Source organism: Emydura macquarii, unplaced genomic scaffold (assembly GCF_026122565.2).
Source record: "Emydura macquarii macquarii isolate MOO-44397 ecotype Brisbane River unplaced genomic scaffold, CSIRO-AGI_Emac_v2 contig_1230, whole genome shotgun sequence".
Taxonomy (NCBI): domain Eukaryota; kingdom Metazoa; phylum Chordata; order Testudines; family Chelidae; genus Emydura; species Emydura macquarii.
Window position 1 is genome coordinate 11466522 of NW_027131367.1, and position 22237 is coordinate 11488758.

General features: G+C 43.4%; 1 protein-coding gene across 1 annotated transcript in view; it reads right to left on the reverse strand.

The window, feature by feature from the left end:
• Positions 1 to 22237, reverse strand: part of ABCC3 (ATP binding cassette subfamily C member 3) — a 61596-nt gene extending 39359 nt beyond the window's left edge. The window contains exons 1-5 of the mRNA XM_067547474.1: positions 22187 to 22237; positions 6750 to 6926; positions 3814 to 3939; positions 2476 to 2613; positions 527 to 652 (exon numbers count right to left, since the gene is read on the reverse strand). Coding sequence (XP_067403575.1) covers positions 527 to 652; positions 2476 to 2613; positions 3814 to 3939; positions 6750 to 6926; positions 22187 to 22216 — 597 coding nt within the window. The 5' untranslated portion in view covers positions 22217 to 22237. The remainder of the gene's footprint in view (positions 1 to 526; positions 653 to 2475; positions 2614 to 3813; positions 3940 to 6749; positions 6927 to 22186) is intronic.

The following is a 22237-nucleotide window of genomic DNA, read 5'->3' on the forward strand; positions in this document are numbered from 1 at the left end:
TGTGGCAATCTCAGTATTTCTAATAATGAGCTCCATCTTCATCAATCAACTGCTCTGAGTTGGATTTGAAGCAGAGATCTAGTGGTGAAAGGCTCCATGTGTCATTACCAATCTCCTAAACCAGGGTTTCTCAACTGATGGATCATGATGTGTTGAACATTTTATTACAAAATAAAGCAAAGAAAATCTCGCTCCTCTGCTTCCTGCACACAATTCTTTTTCAAGGGCAAGCATTCTCTGTCAACCCTCTCGAAAAACACACATGAATCAATTACATAGGATTATCACTTTTACCACTGCTGCATTTTTAATCTTACTTTTTATAGTACATGTAAGGGGGGAAGGGACTGTTGTGAAAATTTTTGACATCACGTAATGGGGTTGCCAACCTGAAAAGACTGAGACACAATGCTCTAAGCCACCTAAACACTCCTCTCGCTAGAGACTAATTACTGATCTCTCCCTTACATATCACCTGACTAAGAAATGATACAAAATACAGTCAGAGAAATCTAGCAGTACTTACAAGATCTGAATTAACAGGAGAGAAAAATGGAGGGTTTTCTTTAAAACACGAAAGGATCAGCTCAATGAGTATCAGTGCAAAGTAGCTGTAAAATGTGATAAATCTGAACCTGTCTTCTATTTGGCCCTAAAAGGAGAAAAAACAATGAAGAGTTGTTTTCATTAGACTTGATCCTTGTAGAACCTACTCATTTATTGAGCTTCTTTCTGGCAGTGCATTTTCTCCCCTAGGGCTCTATCCTGCAAATCCTCCTTACTATGAGGAATAATGCTTACAAATGTGGTCCCTATTCAGTAAGGCATCTAAATATGAGCTTAAAGTTAAGTCGACAAGACTTAAGCACATGCTTCAATGGGACTTAAAAGTATGTGCTCAACCACCTTTCCTGAATAATACTTCTCTGAATCAGGGCCAGGTGAAATCTTTTTTGGGAGATCCTGGTTGTGATGTGTGCAGGATCATGCCTTTAATATACAAACACAGGAATTGACACACCAGATCAGAAGAGGAATCCATTTAGGCCAGTATCCTGTCTCTGACAGGGACCGGTACCAGATGCCTTCAGAGGAAGGTGCAAGAAACCTTGTAATGAACAATTACATAACAACTTTCCCATAGGGGAAGTTTCTTTCCAACTATGTCAGTTAGTGTTTGACTTAATCCTTGTAGCAGAACAGTATAATCTGTTATACAACTTTTGTAATATATCCCGTCTAATGTAATTATGCATGCTTTCATTAATCAAGATAAAATCTCTAATCTTTATAGTAAGAGATGAGGGGTTTCTGACCATTGGTGTTTGCGGTGACAATAGAAGAGATGTTGCCCAGGGTTTTGCTTTAAGGTCTGTAGATTTACTTTAATTTAATTAGCTACTGATAAAGCCTCTTCCACCAGAGAAACGCTTTTGGTGCTGCATCATGATGTAGTTCAATATTTTTACTTATTTGTATAAGCAAGATGCAATTTTGATTATGTTTGAATTTTAGCCCCCGAGTTACACTGTGAGGTTGAGAGGGCCATAACAAGGAAAGTCACTATGGCTGTTTTTGTTAAATTTACATCAGTTAATTCATAAGGGTGTCCCACTACGGGGCATGTACTATTTTCCAAAAGAATATTGCACCAACTACATTTATAATTTTATTCAATCTCAAATGTTTTGCACAGCTCAGTACATCAAGATCTCTCCTACAGAAATGATAAATAAATAAATAAATATTAAAATCTCCAAATAGTGCACATCTCCCATTGACTTTTATAGGACCAGGATTTTACATTTAGTGTTCTTAACATGCTGCTTTTCTCTCCAGGCCTTCACTTATTTAATCACTGAATCCATAGGACTTATTCAATAGTAAAATGGAAATTTGCTCAGCTCCAGGGATATGGCAGTCCCTCTCTCATTGTGGAGGAACCGACTATGTTCTTAACATGGATCATATCGGCACAGCTTTCTTTACTCTCCCTCTAACTTTTTTATTTTGGCTTACAACCACAATAAGAGTGAAAATCCTGTTCCTACCACATCAAGAGTTGACAGTGCAGCTCATGGAGTTATACAGTACAGCCAAGCTGTATGAATCAAGGAGTACTACTTATTAGGACATATTGTCTCTACTACCACTGCTCCTTATTTAAAGGTGAGGGTGGCTGCAATCTGCTCCACAGTATATGAAATTGATGCAGCCCTCAGATTCCTGCCAGGTGTCCAATGCACCCCTTGTTCGGCATAGTCCGAGCATTCCCTTGTAATGCAATTATATGAATCAGCAGTTCCTGTTACATTACAGACAGATTGGCTCCAGAGATTAGATTCAAACTTCCCCTTTGACTGGTAAAATTCAGGTTCAGATCTGAAATCTAAACTAGTGACTCATTCCCATTTATCCTTTAAAGACATGTTAATGCTATCCCAGATGTCCCCTAAACAAGCACAGTATGTTTACCTGAGCAGTTACGGTAATGATCTTGGACCGGAAAGGACCCACGGCACAGAGAACAGACAAAAACCAGAATATAATGAGCACTCCAGAGGACTGAACCCCTCTCAGCCTCTCATACTGAATGAGTAATGTGGCTAACACCTGTGAAAAGTAAACACAGCAACACATAAATACATGCCCGACATTGCTCTCCCCATTCATGCTTTCACCGGGTGCCCATCACAACCCCCCACCCCCAGTAACAACACCACCACTAAAATTACAAACATGGTTTCTTGTGCATGGTTCAGTCCTGTTCTCAGGAAAGTCAACTGCAATCTTTCATTTACCTAATGAAAGCAGGACAAGGCTCTTGTGAAATAATTTTTTCTCCCTGTTTTCACGGACCCCGGTTCAGAAATTTGTTTTTCCTTTTAACTGAAATTTCTCGTTTGTACCCAATTAACATTAGGGGCAAACTTATTTTTAAACTTCACTGGTTCTTCGCCAGAAAGTTAATTTCTCCCATCTCAATAGATGAAATTATAATTGGTCTGTGAACGTTTTCATCCTACATAAGGAATTAAAAGCTTAATGGATAAGTATTAGCATTTCACCTTCCAGCTCACAGTTCAAAGCCAGTTTGAGTTCTTAAGCGAAATGCTTTTTTGGTTTCGGTTCAATAAAAACCAACAATACAAATCAGAGGCACAATTTGACACAGCCTAGAACAATGCACAAACACTGTTCCAATACATCGCTTTGCTCAGGAGAGGTCAAAACAAACCTAACATAAAAGATAAATCACTTATCTCTATACAAGAATCACAAGTAAGGTACCATGGAGAATTTTACATTAGGAAATAAATGATGCAGAACAAAACCTTCAATTACAAGGTTTTAAACTGATGTTACTAACAATCTCTTCAATGGAGACTGTTTGCACTGGAGGCTTTTTTCAGTAAGCAACTTTTTCAGACAAACTCAAAAAATACTAAAAATTCAGTTAGCAACTTTTTTTTAATAGAGAGAACATTTAATGGGGTGAAAGGTGTCGGATTGACAATTCTACAAAGCTCTATTTGACCATCAGAGAGATGCAACATGGTGAAGCTAGCTCTTCAATGAAGAGATCAACTCCAGAACCGGGAAGGTAGTTCAGTTTCCCTGGCCCATCTAACAACCTCTCTGCTGAGGCTGTCAACATTGGACCAATTCAAGAGGTTTTTGTGATCGGTAGAATCCTGTGGTTTAACTGAGAATGCACAGAAAGGTTTTTCTACCCCATTAGTACACAAATGGTTACCTCACGCCCGTGAAACCTATTCCCAGTAATCGTTACTAATAGAAACGCACACTAACCATTGTGATGCCAACAATTAGAGGAGTTACAAAATAGACGGGGGGCGGGGTTCTGCTTTGTAGGAGTTCATGGAAGGAGAGGAATAGGTCTGCCCAGCACACACACCACAGCAGAACACCTAAAATCTAAAAGAAGAGTAGTGTTAAACAGGAAAGACATTTGTTAAATTCACCTCCAGGAACAGATTTGCAGAGTTGTTATATTTTGATCAACGAGAAGCTGATTTAAAATAAAACAATGCCGTTACTTTAACCAGGGGAAGATGACCATGAGCGAGGTCAATGGAGCACAAGTTCTTATGTACACTGATTTACACCAGTTGGGGGTCTGGCCTCATATACTTTTATGTGGGGGTGGGGAAAGGGAAATGGTGAATGTGATATGGACACAACATATATATCTGCCTATTTTCGGTGTATTAATCAATTTTAATTGTATATCCAGGGATACAGATTAGAGAGAGAAAAAGGGAGATGAGTCTAGTGACAAATGCTCTAGACTGGGGAGCCAGGAGTTTTACTCCTGGATGGACCCTGATTCTCTAGTGGCCTTATACAAACTACTGACTCTTTTCCCATCATTTTCTCCTCGGCGAGATGCGGATAACAATGACACGGACCCACCTCACAGAGATGTAATGGAGACTAGATAATGTCTGTCAAGTCCTGAAATAGAGAAAGATCTCTATGTGAATGCTAAATATTATTACAGATTGTACAGCTGCTTGGAAAATCCCTGCTTCTGCTTTACGCATACAGGGTGAAATTCACTCCTGAGCAGAGGCCCAGCACAAGAGCTGTGTACCACTTAAACCCTCAAAACAGATCTTCAGTGAGGATAAAGTGGGGTCATGCTGGCTCTTCAAATGGGGTGAGCACCCCCCTGCAGAGCAGGAATGCAACAAGCCCTGGTCTCACGTCTAAGGACTAGTCGATGCTTAAAACTTACAGCGCCACAGCTGTACCCGTACAAGTGTGCTGCTGTAAGAGTGCTTGTGTAGCCATGTTATGTTGGCAGGAGTAGAGCTCCCCCACCAACATAACAAAATCACCTAAACGAGCAGCGGTCGCTATGTCGGCAGGAGAGCGTCTCCGGCTGACACAGCGCTATCCACAGTAGCACTTTTGCTGGCAAAACTTATGTCGCTCGGAGGCAGGGGGGCATTTTTTTCACACCTGAGTGACAAAAGTTTTGTCGGCATAAGTGCAAATGTAGACAAGGCCTCAGTCTATCTGCATTCTCCAGGGAAGAGCATTAACATCCTTTGCATTGCCGAGGTGTGTACACGACTTAATTTCATTATTTTAACCCTTGCCCTACCTCGCCCTTTCCCCTCCGTTCTGTTCACTCTCCTGACTTGGCTCATCATATCTGCAGGTTGATTCGAAGCAGCGGAGGTTGAATTCAGGGCTGTAGTCAGCCAGGCAAGAACTGGGCTGCCTTGTGTACATAGTGGCTGGTGGTGAGGCTTAATGGGTTTTATTGGTCCTCAGTGTTCAGCTCCCGATACCCATGCAAAGCATTTCATTGTGCTCTGTAAGATTAGCTGATGAATATCTTTACAGTGTACAACAAAAAGAGCTTTTATAACTACCTGCTTTAGCTCGAGTCAGCCATTAGGCTTTTTACGGCAGTTTCAGTTTTTGAAGTTACAGACTGAGGGGATGTTTGTGAGGGGTGAGACAATTTAAGCTAAATTTACCCCTGTGGGATGATGCACAGGGCAAGATGATGCAGTACTGCCACATTCTCTAGGTTACAATTCTTGTCAGCATATATACTTGTATCAAGAACTACTGAAGACATCAGGGGCATGGCAAATTTGTTTGGAGTTCAACAAGCCCAATGACAAGACGAAGGCTTTGAGAGGTATTGAGGTGGATTCCCCATTACGAGAGGATAATCAAAGATTCTAGTGAGCATTTCTGTGAAGAGCAGTGGGTGAACATCCATAGAAAGAAAGTCTGACCCAGTAGTCAAGATACTAGCCTGTGACTTGGGAGACCTAGGTTCAATTCCCCATTCCACCACAGACAACCCGGTGGGACCTTGGGCAAGTCACAGTGGGCTTGTCTATATGGCAGGGTAATGCGCTCTACAGGGTGTGATTTCTAAAGTGCACTAACATATTGCACATTCATTGGTCCATGTAGACCCCGCTGGTGTGCACTAAATAGTCCCTGGTGCGCTTTAAAGCAGTATTGTTTCAAACAGTACTATGGAACATTCACAGTGCACTAGCAGGGGCTACACAGACCAATTAAATACAGCACATTAGTGTGATTTAGAAATTACACCATTGTAGTGCATATTACCCCACTGTGTAGACAAGACTTCAGTCTCCCTATGCCTCCTTTGTAAAATGGGGATAATACCTACCTCACAGGGGTGTTGTGATGATCTATACCAGTGGTTCTTAACCTTTCCAAACTACTGTACCCCTGAAGCCTGAGTCCCACCCCCACGGGGCTGAGGCATGTAACTTAGTTTCATGGCGCCCTTGTGGCTCCAGGCAATTGCCTTTCTTGCCACCCCCAATACCAGCTCTGCACTTGCGACCCCTCTAAAACCCCAGGTTAAGAAACACTGATCTATACATTAATGATTATGAGGTGCTCAGATACTGGGGCCATATAAATAGCTAGATCGACAGAGAGCTCACTGAAACCAGGGAAAGTGATGCTCGCCCTGGGCTTGGGCTTTGAGCCTGAACCCAGACTTGGCCAGTGCAGAGGTTGCCCTTCATTAACAAACATTTTTAAAGCCGTATTTATTTGCAAACTTTAATCTAGAGGTAGATAATGCCACTGATCTTCCACCTGGTACTGGGCTCCCCCTTTATGTGCCATTCGCCTTGAATTTGCATGTCTTTGCTTCCACTCCCACGTAACCTTCAGGATACACATTTGCACAATGAGTTACAGAAAGATCTTACCGTCTTGAACCTGCTCAGCATGGAGAGTACAATGTATCCTCTTCTGTAGCGTTTTAGATAAAGGAGATAAAAGGGTAAGACAGCCCAGAGGTAAATGCTGGGGATCCATGCGAGGATGGTATTCTGAAAACACGGTGTTAGATCCGGATTGTCAGTATGCAACGACATGTTGGCATCCTGGAGAAGAGATGCAGAGATATGAATTAATGGGACGCCTAGAGGCTTGCTGGTTACAATGGCTGTTGAAAGGAGATACTTCTGGACTCTGCCAGAGTGAGTAAGGGAAACTGAGGTGCTTTTCAAAAGGAGATGCAAACCCCAAGATCCTGACTGTCATGGATTTGGAGCTGCTCTGTAATAATTTATGAATACTATATGTTGGCCTTGGGGCTATTGGGGTGTGTACTGCATGAATATAAGAGGCTAACACAGTAGAGGACTGTCTGGAGAAACACGCAGAAAGGAAAAGAATGGCTCATGATAGCCAACCTACAAAATTGGTTTGGACCACAAAGGGGCAAAGCCCCAGAGAACAAAAACAGAAGAACAAAACCAAAAACATACAACCCGCCCAACCTACAGTGGGGTTTAAAATGGGATTCTCACCCAAGAAAGCGTAGTTATTTGCGGGAACCAGACAGAGACTCAGCGATGTGCTAATAGCGTCTGGAGGAACTAGGGTTAGCTAGGTCACCATCACAGCATGGCAATGCTTTAGGCTAGATGCACTTGCATATCAGACTGTTTGTTGTTTTAAAATCCACTTTTCTCTAAAAGCCTCCCCCCCTCCCACTAGCAAAATAAACAATACTTGTGTTTTAAGAAGGCCGTGTGATCACCGTACACCACTGGTCACAAAATCCCAAAGGGAAGGACTGCAGGTGCTCATACTTAGTCGGAGCAGCTGGATAAGCACAGTGGATACCCAGACTGCCATAGCCCAGGGCCCCAGATAAGAGTGGGAAAACAGTGGAATTCCACCCCAGCGAGGTAAACACAAATGGCCTGGCACCTGTGGGGGTGCACACAGAGACCAGTGAGGGGACAGAGGTGCAGCTCGTCCTGCAGTTGTGACACTGACCCTGTGTGGTCATTAAAGATCTGGTGACCTTTGTACCAACAGAAGGGTTCTGAGTAATAGTTTTAAATATTGTTAATCTCATACAATAAATTCCCCAGCTAAACCCAACCTGTCTATTACAATGGTGACTTCAGGCTTTGTAACAAAGAAACAAAATTTACATATTATACCATACAAAACCATCACATTTACCTGTATTTGTTAGGGTTTAGTTCTATTTAAAAAAACTAATCGTAATCTATAGTTAGTGACAATACAGCATTTGTTAGACTATTCTGAGTCGAGGGCAGCCCAGTGTGCATTTCACAGCACTCCCAATTTGCAGTGCAACTTTGAAATGACATTTTCAAGATGAAATCTTAAATTTGAGTGTTCATCTGACACGAACATCCAGTATTAAGGAAGATCGCCAGGTTTAAACAAACTGTTTGTTGAGAAGTTCCAGAGGGGTAGCCATGTTAGTCTGTATATAGCAAAAACAACAAGAGTCCGGTAGCACCTTAAAGACTAACAAATTTCTGCAGGCATAAGCTTTCGTGGGCTGCCACCCACTTCGTCAGATGCAAGATGCTTGTTGTTTTTGTTTGCTGAGAGTAACTTTGAGAATCTGGAAAAAGGCTGCATTTATGACTAAAATCTTGACCTTCTTACAATCACTCCTGGAACAATAAGTAAGTTCCTTCTCTAAACAGAACCCAATCAAATGAACACAGTTTATGTGTAAGAAGGAAAATGTGCTTCTTTGCAAACATCTTGATCTACATTTTCCATCTGCAACTCCAGCTGCTGAGATTCTTTTTCTCAGTTTGTACCTTATTGGTTTGAGAGCACCTTCTGCAAATAAAGACCCCACCAGCAGATTAAGAGGCTGAATAATTTAACTTGTCAAAACTAAGAATGAGACATTTCACCGTAGTTAATAGAAACCTCTGTCTTATCTAAGTTAGCTGGAATTGAAAACAGTTTTATCTTAAATGTGGTCAACAATTTTAAGTTTCATGCAAAAACTTATCAAGTTGTAGAAGATTTTAACAGGGAGATGATAAAATTAAGATCTAGCTGAAACATAGATAATTTCTGGATTTTATCTGTGTGTAAACCTCTTGCTATGTTAGACTCTGTTTTTTGGCCTTCCAGCTATCAATATAATTGTAAACTTCCAATTAATCCAACCCCCCTTGTAAATTGATAACTTCTCCAAATGGGAGGTTCTTCAAAAGCGCTTTCAGGCTTTGTTACTAGTTTTTCTTCCAAATTAAAGGAGATTCTGAAAGCAACAGCTGCTGTTTAAATGAAGTAAAACAGCTGCAATCTGCTGATATGGATTAGAGTAAACTCAGTAGTAATATATGGTCACACTGAATAAGGCAGTGCTGCATCAATTTATGTGATATACAAGGTAGCTCCTTTAACAAACATAAATACAAGATCAGACAGGCAAATTTGAAGCAGGGTTGGCTGAATCCTGGTAGTCGCATAGCTTGATTCTGCAGCTTTGGTAAAGATGAAACAAAAATGCTGGGCTAAATTCTTAACTGGTGTAAGAAGGAACATGTCCAGTGACTGCTTTGAGCAAGGGGTTGGACTAGATGACTTCCTGAGGTCCCTTCCATCCCTAATATCCTATGATTCAAAGGAGTTGTACTCTTTTATGGCAAAGACAGAATCTGACCAGCTGAGGAAAAGGTTTGGCTTTAAGAACAGTATAACACAAAGGTTTGGTGGGGCAGGGGCTTCGGAGGATTTCTGTTTTACCCAAATCAGTTTGTCCATCCCTGCAAGCAACCTCTATCATGCATAAAGGCAGTGAGGTAAGGACAGTCAACTGCAATCATACCGTTATACTGTAATTCACTTAAAAAAACCAAATCACACACATAACACCAGTCTTTCTCCTCCTCTTCTTCTTCCTGTGGGAAGGTTTCTTGCAGCTGGGAGGAAAGTAGTAATATTTGCACTTTAAGAGACTCATAAGCAAACCTGTTCCTTGCTCCAAGGTTACCATGTTTTTAGCTTCCCCCACACTCAACCTAGCAGGGGCATGAGACACCCTAACAAAGTGGACAGCCACAAACCATCATAGCAAGAACTAATCTCTTAACATTTGTTCAGTCAGGGTCCTTGTTTCTGATTTAAATTGCTAAAAAACTGTTCTCTAAATTCTGCTTGGTTTGTGCCTCTGCTAATAATTTGATTCATTGGAGAGAGTATGGAGGGCTGGAGAGAAGAGTCACAGGAGGCTCGGCACACACCACCACAAGTTGGACATCATTTAACTTATTCAAGGTTAATAGAAAGGAAAAGGCAAGGTTCCAGAATTTACCCTTTGTTATTCCCATGACCATGGTGAAATGGGCAGAAATGGGTCTCCCAGTGATCTGGATGAGCCGCCTATTGGAAGCATAGAATCTGCCCCAGCCCTCCATTCACTGTAATCTTTAAACAAAGCCAGTCTATTCTATTGCCTTTGAAATGCACACTGTGCGGCTGCAGAGCCCATTCTGGGTATATCTACACTGCACTTGGGGGCACACAGGCTGGCCTGTGCCAGCTGACTCAGGCTAAGGGGCTGTTTATTTGGGCTCAGGCTGTAGTCTGAGCTCTGGACTCCCCCTCCCCACCACCTCGCAGGGTTCTAAAGCCCAGGCTCTAGGCCCACCCCACAAATCTACATTGCAATTAAATAGCCCCTTAGCCGTAGTCCTGTGAGCCTGAGTCAGCTGGCAGGGACCAGCCACGGGATTTTAACTGCAGTGTAGACGTACTCTTAAGGGACTAACTCTTATTTAAACAAGGCAAAAGAAATTGCACAGCCACATTTGAACACCAAGGAAAGAATTTCCATTGAAAGTCAATGGGGCTGGTGCTCCTAAATCTGCTTTGGATGCTCTCCCCCTACAACTATTCTGGAGAAGCCCTTAGTGATAATGAAGGAGATGTTGACCCAGCACGAACAGTGCAGAGTAAGTGGTGAAAATGTACAATTTCTTTACAGCAAGACTGAAGTAATGAGGCATGTTTCTGAATAGCAATGGCTAAAGGCCTGATTCTGCTTCCCTTATACACATGAGCGGCCCCATAACTTCAAGTCACTTCCTTTCCCGTATCTATATACCATAATATCTGTGCACCTATAGACAAATGGGGACTTCAAAATTTTCTACTGGCCAGAGGCTGATAGAAAAGATGAAGACCCCTTAGCACCTCGATAAGAATCCCAGCATCTTCCCTCTTTAGCAACTATGGGAGATTGCTGGGCTTTTTGGCAGATAACTGGCCACAGAGATCACTACTGAGCTTTCCACTCAGCATTCATATTGACCCATTACTAGCAGATTTACTCCTCTGGCTTCTGTGTGTCTGATAAAATTTTCAAGCCTTGACTTCTATCAGTCTCAGTATTTATCAGGTTGCCTATCATTGTGGTGTCCCAGAGACTTACAGGGCATGAAACATTAATAAAGCCTCAATATTTATGGCCAATAAGAAATAACGAACATAGTGGAAATGTCTATAAAGCACTGAAAGTATCTAAATGCATATGATGTTCCAGAAATAACTTAATTTTTTCTTGCTGATTAGTTATTTCAGGGGGGGGAAGGAAGAAATGCTGACATTCCGTTTTGCCCTGAATCAATGAGTTAGATATAACAAAAACAACGAGAGTCCCGTAGCACTTTGAAGAGTAACCAATTTAATTTCTGCAGGCGTAAGCTTTCATGGGCTGTAACCTGCTTCGTCAGATGTCAGATGAGTTAGAGGGACACTGAGATCTTAGGCTACCTTTAAAATCTCTCATCAGACTGTAGCAATTTTCAGGGAGCAGCCAGTTACACTTTAATGCTAAAATTATAACCCGTCAGGATAGTCACAAAAATTCCAACAGCTGCACGAACACTAAATCTCAGCGCAATACATCACAACTAGGCCACCACTTTGAAACATCACTAAAGAGCCATCAAGCTGGTGAGTAAAATGAGGGGACTCCAATACAGAAATACACAAGTGCAAAAAGACAGTCCCTGCCTTGCACTCTCCAACTCCCAGACAGCTTGGCTGCATATTCCCATCGCCTGAACCCTTCTCTGCTTGGCTTCGACGTTTGATGCATCTCATGCCAACTGATGGTGGGCTCAGACACACAACATTCAGGAGGACCTAAAAGCTCACAGATGTTCAGATCTGGAGTTTTGCTTCGGCCCATTACAGAGAGGACGATTTGCTAAATTCGGATACAAACTCTGTTTCAGATTTCAAGCCCAATCCCCCAGGTTTGGAGATGTCTGCAGTTTGCTACTCTGCCTTCCTAAAAGTCCTGGGCATTTAGGGATGTGGAAGAGTTGCACATAAGGATCTTTCAATAACAATGGATCTTCAAATCATCAGGCAGCTCACTCAACCTACAGAAGACAGAGAAGAATCTGAGGAAAGTCACTGAGGGACCACCTCTCCCCTTCAACTGGGACTACCCAAGGAGAAGGCCAGGGAAATTGCTGATTGCCACCTTTTCTCCGAACAGGATCTTCACAGAGTGACTGTGGCAGCCAGCGTCTCTCAGCAGAGCTGAAGAGAAGCTGCTCATGGCTTGCTTCCCCACAAGAAGCAAAGTCTTAAGCGGGATAATTGGCTTCTTCACTTCTTCAAAGGAGCTGCTGAGAAGACCCTGGCACCTCTCCCTATCCCAGATCCCTGGAGTCCCACAGTGTCCCATGCCTCCTACAATCTGCAGAAGACAATTTTGCAGAAATGTTCTTTAAGCCTCACCACTTCTGGTGCAGTGATAATGTGCATCCATCTGGATGGCTCTGCTGTCAAGACACAGAATTCTTAGAGCACTAACGTGCCAGTTTTATATTGTCCTGATATTAACTCATTGGCTATGGAATTTATTTAACCCTGTAACTGTACTTGGCGATAAAGGCAACAGAAAAGAGACTAGCAATGTTTGTGACTGCTTTACGATAGAAAAGGCCTCCCCGGATATCGCATGTTGGTTGCAGACTTGTGGTTTGTCTACTAATCAGTTAAGAATAATATCAACAATGCACCTCACTGTGGACTTGCATGACCTAGTCTTAATCCTTCATGTTTGGCAAACCTCTTGCCAGGATTTAGATTACCAAATTCATTTCTCTTGGTTCAGATTCAAATGAGAGCCTGATTTCAGGCAGGCTTTCAAAAGGTGGAAGCTGTGAGAAGTATTGCTTCACAGCAGTACACAGTACTTGCCTATCACCTTTCCCGAGGGGGGTGAAAAAATTTCTCTTGAAAAGATCACTCTTAAATCGGACATGCCGAAAATGCACACTGCAATACATTGTAATCTATACTGAGCTATTCACATCGGGTCCCATACTGCTTTATGATAGGGACATTAAACAATGGGAGCAGGAGAATGGGCATAACTGTCAGCACAAAGCTTGGCTGAAAAGAAATTAAGAAGGGTGGAAAGGGATCCTGACCCCTATACACTATTCTGTGGGAACTGTCAAGACCACGAATGGTCTTGACCTCTGTTTTAAATCGTATCTGGATGATAGCCCAGAGGATAGGTATCAGGCTAATGGACATTACAAAGGAATCCCTCATGCTGGCTTTAAACTGTTGGCTTCACTTTGCATGCAGATGATACTGTGATAATACTACACCTGCAAGGCAAGCTTCATGTAGCTCAGAACTAGGGGTAGGATAACAACATTTGTTGTGAATTTGGGCGATTATTTTCATTTAATTCATTCATTGATATGTATTTTTTCACTCTTTTTAAATGTGGACATGAAGGACTGGAGTGCAGGTGGAGTCATGAGAGCCAAAAGGAAATATATATCTCCACATTCACTCATCCCCTTGGAACGATGAAGGCCGTGGGAACAAGCAGAAGATAACCAACATTCACACAACAGGCCAGGTTAATATGTACCACACTATTGACTTGTGTTGGTTATCGCTATTTGGTGGGTTCTTTAAGGTTAAAGTCAGAGTGGCAGGAGGTTGAAACAAAAGGAGAGAAGCAGAGGAAGAGAAACAATAGAAGGGGAGAAGAGAGGAAAGCTGGCAACTAGAGGTGATGAATCTATGCCTCAGTAGGCGATATTTATATCCCATGATAGATCTGGTAGAAGTCATCCATGATACATGAAATGCTGAGAGGCCCATTTGCTTAGCTCTATACATGGGTGAATAATATTCTGCGAAGAACAGTCACTGCAAGTTCTGGCAGGTTGTGTATGTAAAAGTAATTAAGTACAATTTCAGACTTTGCCACCGACTTCCTCTCACAAGCTCTCCAGATCTTATTTCCCCATCTGTAAAGTGGGGACAGTGACGCTTCCTTTCCTCCACCTTTTGTCTATTACTACATGTTTATACAGCACCTAGCACAACAGAACCCAATTTCAATGGAAGCCGCCAGGCATTACCATAATGCAGAATTATCATAATCATTCGTTCAAGGTCTCTAGAGAGCTGCTGGGTTCCGGAAGCCCTTTCACCTATTGTAACAATCATTTGCATTCCTAAAAATGAGTCATTTCACCTTTATAAACAGAAGCCACAACATGCTTCATCGATCCCAAGATGACAGTTGTCCAACTCATTCCCTTCACCTAATTCCACAAATGAAAGCTTTACCAGGGCAAGGGTAAAGACATTATCTAATGCTTGCAATTGTATCGTAGCAACTTTGCTTATCAAAGGCGGGGTCAAAAGGAAACAAGAGTTTACAGTTACTTTTGTGGGCGTGTGTGCCAGATCACAGTTTACAAAATACTGTGCAGAATTTGTTCTCTGTCTTAGTGAAGGACAACACTGAAAACGTTGTTTTAATTTCAAGCAGTGAAAACATAAGGATTTCCTTAACCGTTTATTTTACAGTGTCAAACTGACCTTAACAGGGTTCGCAATGCACCAGATAGGACACATCACTGAACCAAAATTCTGTCCCATACAGAGTATTGCCAACCCTATGCATTCAACAATCATGGGTCAGATGCCTAAAAATCATGAGATTGTCTTAAAATCATGTTTAAAAACCCCCCAACACATAAAATTTGTGTTCTTTTTCTTTGCCTTCTGGCTCTTGAGTGTTAGGTTACACTCGAGTTGCATTTTCAAGCTTTTCTCTGCAATCGTGAGGGCTAGGGACTTTAATTTTTTTAAAACGAAAGCTGAGATTCCGCTGTAATCACATGACCCCAGGGGGTGGGACTTTAAGAAAAGCATAAAGTATCATGAAACATGTGATAAAACCATGAGACCAGGCAATACTGTACACATGTCTTGGGCCAAACTCTGTCCTTGGGTAAATACCAAAAGGCACATGCACACATAATCTTTAGAGTAATTATTCTAACCGTAAGAGCAGCAATAGTGCAGTTTTGAATCACAGGACATCATTGCCTTGGAGAGAGAACGGTATGGAGTACAAATCAAGTGATGCAAGATCTCACAAATCAAAATCAAGAGCAAAAGCAGAGGGAGTTAGGATTATTCTTTCCAAAAAAGAGTCAAGTCCAAGTCACCTCGTGGAAATGGTTGAAGTTACACAAGGCAGAAGAGCTCTGTCAATTGTCTGATACTGTGCTATTGTGGACAACTGTGCAGGTTGCTCTGCATTGACGAATTGAGCATTTGAAGGTGCGGTGTCTCATACCGAAAAATTCCTGGCATCTTTCAGCTAAAAGGGAGGCCATCTTGACTGTCGGAACAGGAGCAGTTTGGTTAGAATGAGGACCAAAGAGTTAAAATTACAAATGAGGCCGTTTCTGCTCCTCTTTACATTCCTCTGCCTACTCCATTGTGCACTGGCACACCTGGGTAGTCAGCTAGACAGAAGGCAGACCAACTCACGCTTACGTAAAACTCAAAGGGGACTGTTGGCAAGAAAGTTTCTTAATGCTGCTTGGATTGTCTGCCTGTGTAGCAGAAGAGGGAACAGTCAGGCTAACAGATTGAGTCTCACCAGCATTGCAGTTAATCAGTATCTGGCTGAGGTTGTCTTCAATATCACACAGATGTGTGGGTTCACTGATGTAGTATCCAAAGGCCACATGCCACTTACAGTGACTAAGGATGCTCATATTCCTTAGTTGCAGTGACAATGCTCAGATGAATGTCACGCCCTGGGGGCAATCTTTGAAACAATCAAATCTAGTGGCAAGTTAGAGGTAGAAGATGAAACAGTTTAGCTATGAGTTTATACACTGAGGTTAAGCCACATGGGACACCTACAGAACATCTTGAACTCGAACTAGCTAACACCGACTGATATCACAGCACAAATCATATGCTCTAAGGGCTAGATTGCAAGACTGATACTCATGCATATAGGCCCAGTGGCCTCAGTGGGACTATCTACCTGAATAATTGCTCACCAGAAACAGCAAGGGCTCCACAATCTGGCCCTAAGTCATAATAAACATCACTGAAATGTAACGAAAAGGAGCTTGCAAAGTATTATTTCAAACGTCAAAATATGACCCCCTCCCTCGCCTGAAAAGTCTTTTAATCTGTATATATTTTCATAGGGTGGAATTGGCTGCCCTGTCTGACAAGGCAGCCAAAACAGGCAGGGAGGAAAGATGGGATTAGGCAATGACCATGAAAGAGAGTGATAATCCTGTGATGGGAATCAGAGGAAAAGCAGAACTGGTCTGTAAACAATGTTACATTGTTCTACTACTGAACAAATAGCTTGCATGCATGTCATAATTCTTGTGCAATATAAACCCATCAATTTGATGGGAGACTTGTTAAATGGTAACCGATTTTTAGTGAACAAGAATACAATTCCCACAAAAAAATCTAGCTTAACTAAGAATTGATGTCTACAAGCCAAACTAACTACATACAGTTCTAACTGTATTGACACATTTCATTGACACTGCCTTGCTGTCCCTTATCTCTTATAGTATGCTTTCTCCATATTGCAATGGTATGGTATGGATAGCACACAGAAGTATGAGAGACCCATCGAGTTCATCTCTCTATGAGAATAGAGGATGTATCAGCTAGACAACACTATGCCTGAAGTCCAACTCTGAAGTCCTCATTTAGCTGGAAGTTCTCATCAGTCAACATTATCTAAGAAAATTTTCAAAAAGCACCTAAGTGACTTAGGTGTCTAAATCACTTAGGTACTTTTGAAAACATATCCAATATTCCCTAACACTTGTAAATCAATTTTCAAGCTTAAAGTGCTTTAAAACATTAACTATTAGACATAATAAATAAGACTGAAATTTTTTTTGTAAACAGTAAGGTGTAGAGATTTTTTTACATAACACAGTATTTTAAAAGGTCTAAATAAAGAGCAGGCATATTTCAGCAGATAACTGATTACAGAGCACTGGGAATCGTCTTAATAGAAAAACCAGTCAACATTAACATTCCTGTTATCAGGAAATCAAGGTACAAACTAAGGCTCCAATCCGACAATTGGGTCCACACAGCAGACACTGGTAACCATAAGTTCCCTGGCTCCAGTGAGGTTCTACGTGAGGGCAAGAGTTCAATTGTGTGATGGGAGTCTAAATGCTTTTAAAAATTAGATGTTTGAAATATTTGAATTATGAGATGCTTTTTGTATTTCACTGAAGAGGAGTTTCTTAGTGCAAAGTGAAATATTGCAGGTCCCTAATTACCACCAATGCAATCCTCTAGTCTGATCTCCCGCATAACATAGAACAGAGAATTCCACCCAGTAACTCATCCATCAAACCTGATAGTTTGTTGAGCGACAGCATCTTTCAGAAAGACATCCCCATCTTAGTTTAAGGATCACAGGTGATAGAGAATCCACCACATCCCTAGGTAAGTAGTTCCTATGGTTTAGGGGTCAACAACCGTAACAAAGGGCCTTGCCCAATCTTCCCCCCTGTTCTGGCGGCAGTGTCGGCAATGGGGGCGACTCTGCAGCCCCTGTTCCGGCAGTGGAGGCGGTCTGGAACCAGTTTCGGCGGCAGTGTCCTTGGTGAGCATGGAGCAGTGTGGCTCCAGCCAGGGCACCACATGCTGCTCCAAGTCGGCGTGCGTACCACTTATGGCACATATGCCATGCCACAGGTTGCCAACCCCTGGGTTAGTTACCCTTGAAATGGTTAACTACTCTCCTCAGCAAAACTCCATGTGATTGGAAATCTTCTACCCCAGCAACTGTACTTGTGAATACAACTGGATAAGGTATTAACACCGCACCTAAAGCCTGCATCACTGCCTGTACTTTTACGTGTAAATATCGCTCCCACACAGTTTTGTTCACAAATATTGCAATTGCAATATACAGGTCCATGCTGTGGATTGACATCCTCCCAGGACTAGTTAAACACAAGAGATGGAGAATAAACGTGTAATCAATATTTCTACCGTTACTAGCAGGACACAATTCCCAATATCGCTGGATGATGTATCTGATAGTGAACTGAACACAGACAAACACATGTAAGTCCCATTTTCAAAAAGTGAGTTAGGGCCAGATTTTAAAAACTAGTGACGTACCTAAAGGTGCAGATAGGCACCTAGTGGGATTTTCAAAAGCATCTAACTCCCACTGATTTGGGGGAGGTTAGGTGCTTAGGTACTTTTGAGATGCCACTAGGACCCAGATTTTTAAATGTATTTCAGTGTTGCTGCACTCAGCAGTGCAACACCTAACTGATTTAGGAGCCCAAATCTCTTTAAAAAGGGATTTAGACATTTAGGAGCCAAAATCCCATTGACAGTCAATGGGATCGTGGCTTGCAAGTGTCTAAATCCCTCTTTAAAATGAAATATAAAAACTGCAATGTTAAGTACAGCAAAGCCTAAATACCTTTAAAAATCTGGGCCAAGGTTCCTAGCTGCATCTTTAGACTCCTACATACCTGTACAAATCTATCCTTAGGCTCCTAAACACCCAAGTCACTTTTAAAATTAGGACTGAGGGCACGTCCACACAGAACAGCAATGGGTACTACAGGAGTGTAATTTCTACATTAAAGTGTACTAGGGAACTTTTAATTTGCACCAGCAGGGTCTACACAGACCAGTCAATGTGCAACGTTAGTGCACTTGAGAAATCAAATCCTTGGAGAGAACATTGCTGCTGCGTGTAGACAAGCCCTTAGGAATTTTTGAAAAATCTTATCCTTATTTTTATTTCACATTAAAAAAATAAATACTATCCTGCTCTACAGTAACAGAGCAGGGCCGCAGTTCAGCTAAAGCACTTCGCAGATTCTTATTTCCATCCCCATTCAGCAAATAGCTAAGAACATGCTGCCCCAGTTCCAGGGCTAGCTGTACATCTCTTCACTTTGTGATTGTTCTGAGTGCATCCCCATAGCTCTGGGGCCTCATGCCTTTACCTCTCCCCAACCCCAAATCTGAAATTCTCCCACTCTTGCACAAGGTGCTGTAGCCCAGGGCCCAGTGTATCAGCTGAGCTTACCCAGCAAGTCTGACAGGTTCTGACACCCAGGGCTCTTCTATTCTGGAGTCTGTGACCAATGGTAAATGCACTGACCTGACAGCCTTCTTAAAACCAAAGTATTGTCTAATGTACTGTAGGGGCAAAGCATTTAGAGAAAAAGATTTTAAATAAACTATGTGCATGTCTGTTTTACCATTACCTGATGGCAATCTCCATGCCTAACTTCTTCAGAGACCCACAGCAAATGCCCGGGTCTCAACCTAGCACCTCCCTCTTCCCTTAACAGAGTGTCTCATTTTAAAGTCCCAGGATTCTTTTGTTCTGTGCAATCTTGGGGTTTGGCCCTTCTGGATAAAACCACTCCTGTAGGCTCAGCAGGATGTCAAACTAGAGTCCTCAGAGCCCAGGGCTCTGCCATTGTCCAGTAACAACCCCTCATTTTTTTTCCTGAAAAGTAGAGCTGGGTGGAAGTTTTCGGGTGAGTAGTATATTTGTTGATAAATGCAGTTTCAGTCAAGCCGAAACGTCTTGCATATTTGACACAAATACTTTTGGCCATTCACAAACCAACCAGAAGGCAGAGACAGCAGCAGCGTTTGCAATGGTGTTTCTGCCCCTCTCCTTCCAACCTTTAGCCCAGTGGTTTGGGCATTCATGTGGGATATAGGACACTCAGGTTCAACTCCCCACCCTGAAACTGACTTTTTCAAAAAAATTTGGAACTGCCACCAAACTGAAAAATCATTTATTCAACCCGTTCTAATCTTGAGCCAGTCTTTTTCCTTCCTACTTCTTCCCCCCCCCAAAAGCCTTCTATTAAACTAAACCAACATATTCATACTGTAAACATCCTCATAACTAGGTCCACATACAGTATCCATTAGTTATTACCGAGCAGGTCCAAATCTGTCTCACACAGGAGTCAGAGCAACTTCATTGAGCTCCAGCTGATATTTGGGTTTGTCTGTGTGGATCAGGTCACAGGACTGAGATCTAGTGCTCTGTGGATTATTACTACAGTTTGGGGGAAATGCTGAAGAGTACATTAGGTTAACACCACTTAGCATTTATACAGTGCTTTTAAACTTCAAAACACCGTACACTAATGACAACACATCCCCAGAATTCTAGTAGAATTCAATTCTAATATTCTAGCAGGTTTCACGTGGTCAGTTTGAAACGCTCCCCAGACACCTGCTAGTGATAGGAAACATGAGACTGGGGAGTAAGGAAACCCATCTGCAAGGTCCAGAGCAAGCCCTAGTGAAAACCCCAAAGCACCAATTGACACAACCACCACCAAGGTGGCTCCTTGAACCTGCCTGGGGACTCCATCTTTTGTATTATCTTCTAGCGATTAGGTCTTTGATAAATGTGTAGTTTCCCCCCCTCATTGCTGTGAAGGAGAAGGTCATTTCTGTTTCTTTCCCCACTCCAGAGGCTCATGTCTGCTGCAAGGAAGGACAGTTTGCTTCTATATTCCTCATGCAGTGCTGCTCAGCTGCTACAAGGATGGCAAGTTTCTACTATTCTACCAACTCCCCCCTTTTGCAGCTGCTCAAAACTTTCTCAAAAAGCAACACCAGGAACCTGATAAGATTCTTGAGAGTCTGAAAGATGTTGGCTGTACTCTGAAGAACAGTACCTGAGGTACTGTCTGTAGACTCAGGAGAACAACATGGCGTTAAGCTGGCATTTTGATTGTGATCTTCTCAACCATAAGGCTGAGAAATAATTTTATAAAAGAATGGAAGCTTAAAAATCAGAAATCAATGGCCTCGGGAAAGCTGTAGGGGCACTTCTACACCCCTCTCCATCTCAGGATCTTAAACAACACCAATACCCAGCTTCCAGATAGTGCTTTTCATCAGCTCTCAAAGTGCGTTAAGTGCATTCATCATCATTTTATAGGTGGGGAAACTGAGGCACAAATCAATGCAATGACTTGCCCAAGGTCGCCCAGTAGGCTAGTGGCAGTGCTGGGAGTGGGACCCAGGTTTTTTTGAGTCCCTGTCTGGTGCGCTATCACTAGGCTGGGCTGCACTTTCCAAACAGGAGTGACCTGAGCCTCCCACACCCACCTGTGGTATCTTACCACTCCTACCTTTTCAGGTGGAAAAAGCAAGGCACAGAGAGGCTAAGCCTACTTGTCCATGGCCAGGGCAGACAAGGGGGAGGGGGGATCCAGAGCCTGATGTTCAGGGGACCCACAACTACAGTCCACAGCGGAAGTCAGTGGGAGCTGCGGGCACCCAGCACCTCCCAAAAAGCCGGCCAAGATCTGCAGCCCTCCAGCCCAAGGGCACTCACTGCGGACTGATGCTCTGAGGGTACCGAGGAGATGCTGCCTGCTTCCCCAGCCACCCAAGTGCACCCGCCCTCCGAAGTCGGCAGGGCTGGCTGGAAAAGCTCTGGGGTGCCGGGGGGGCCCGTGTAAACTCCCCCTCGCGCACCCTCGCCGCCTATGGCAGTGGGCAGCTGCACCAGCCTCCGACCGCCTCTTCTGTGTTTTCAAACGGGGCTCCGGGGAGCCCGGCTAAGAGCCCCAAAGGGGCCTGCCCCGCCACGGGACACTTGTGCGCGGTCTGCACATGCAAGACAAGGGTTGAAAAGCCGGGTCCCCTGGCAAATCCCCTCCACGGCTGGGACACGGCCCCAGGGGCCGCCAGCCCATCTCCCGGCGGGACCGCTCCGGGCTCCTTCCAGGGGCGCGGTTCCAGAGACCCCCCCCCCAAGCCACGGGGCTCGCCCCGCTCGCCCCGCCGGGAGTTTGCCCAGCCCGCCCCCTGTGGGAAGGGGGCTGAAGACGGAGAGCCGGCGGGTGGCTCCCTCTGTCCGGGCCGACGGTGGGTCTGCCTGGGAAGGGGGCGCCCCGTCCCCTCGCGGTCTGTCCCCGGGGAGCGGCTCCCGGGAGGATGCCCTGGCCGCCCGCGGGGCGCCGCTGCTTACCCAAAAGCGGGAGCCGCAGAAGGCATCCATGGTGCCGCGCCGAGCCGAGCC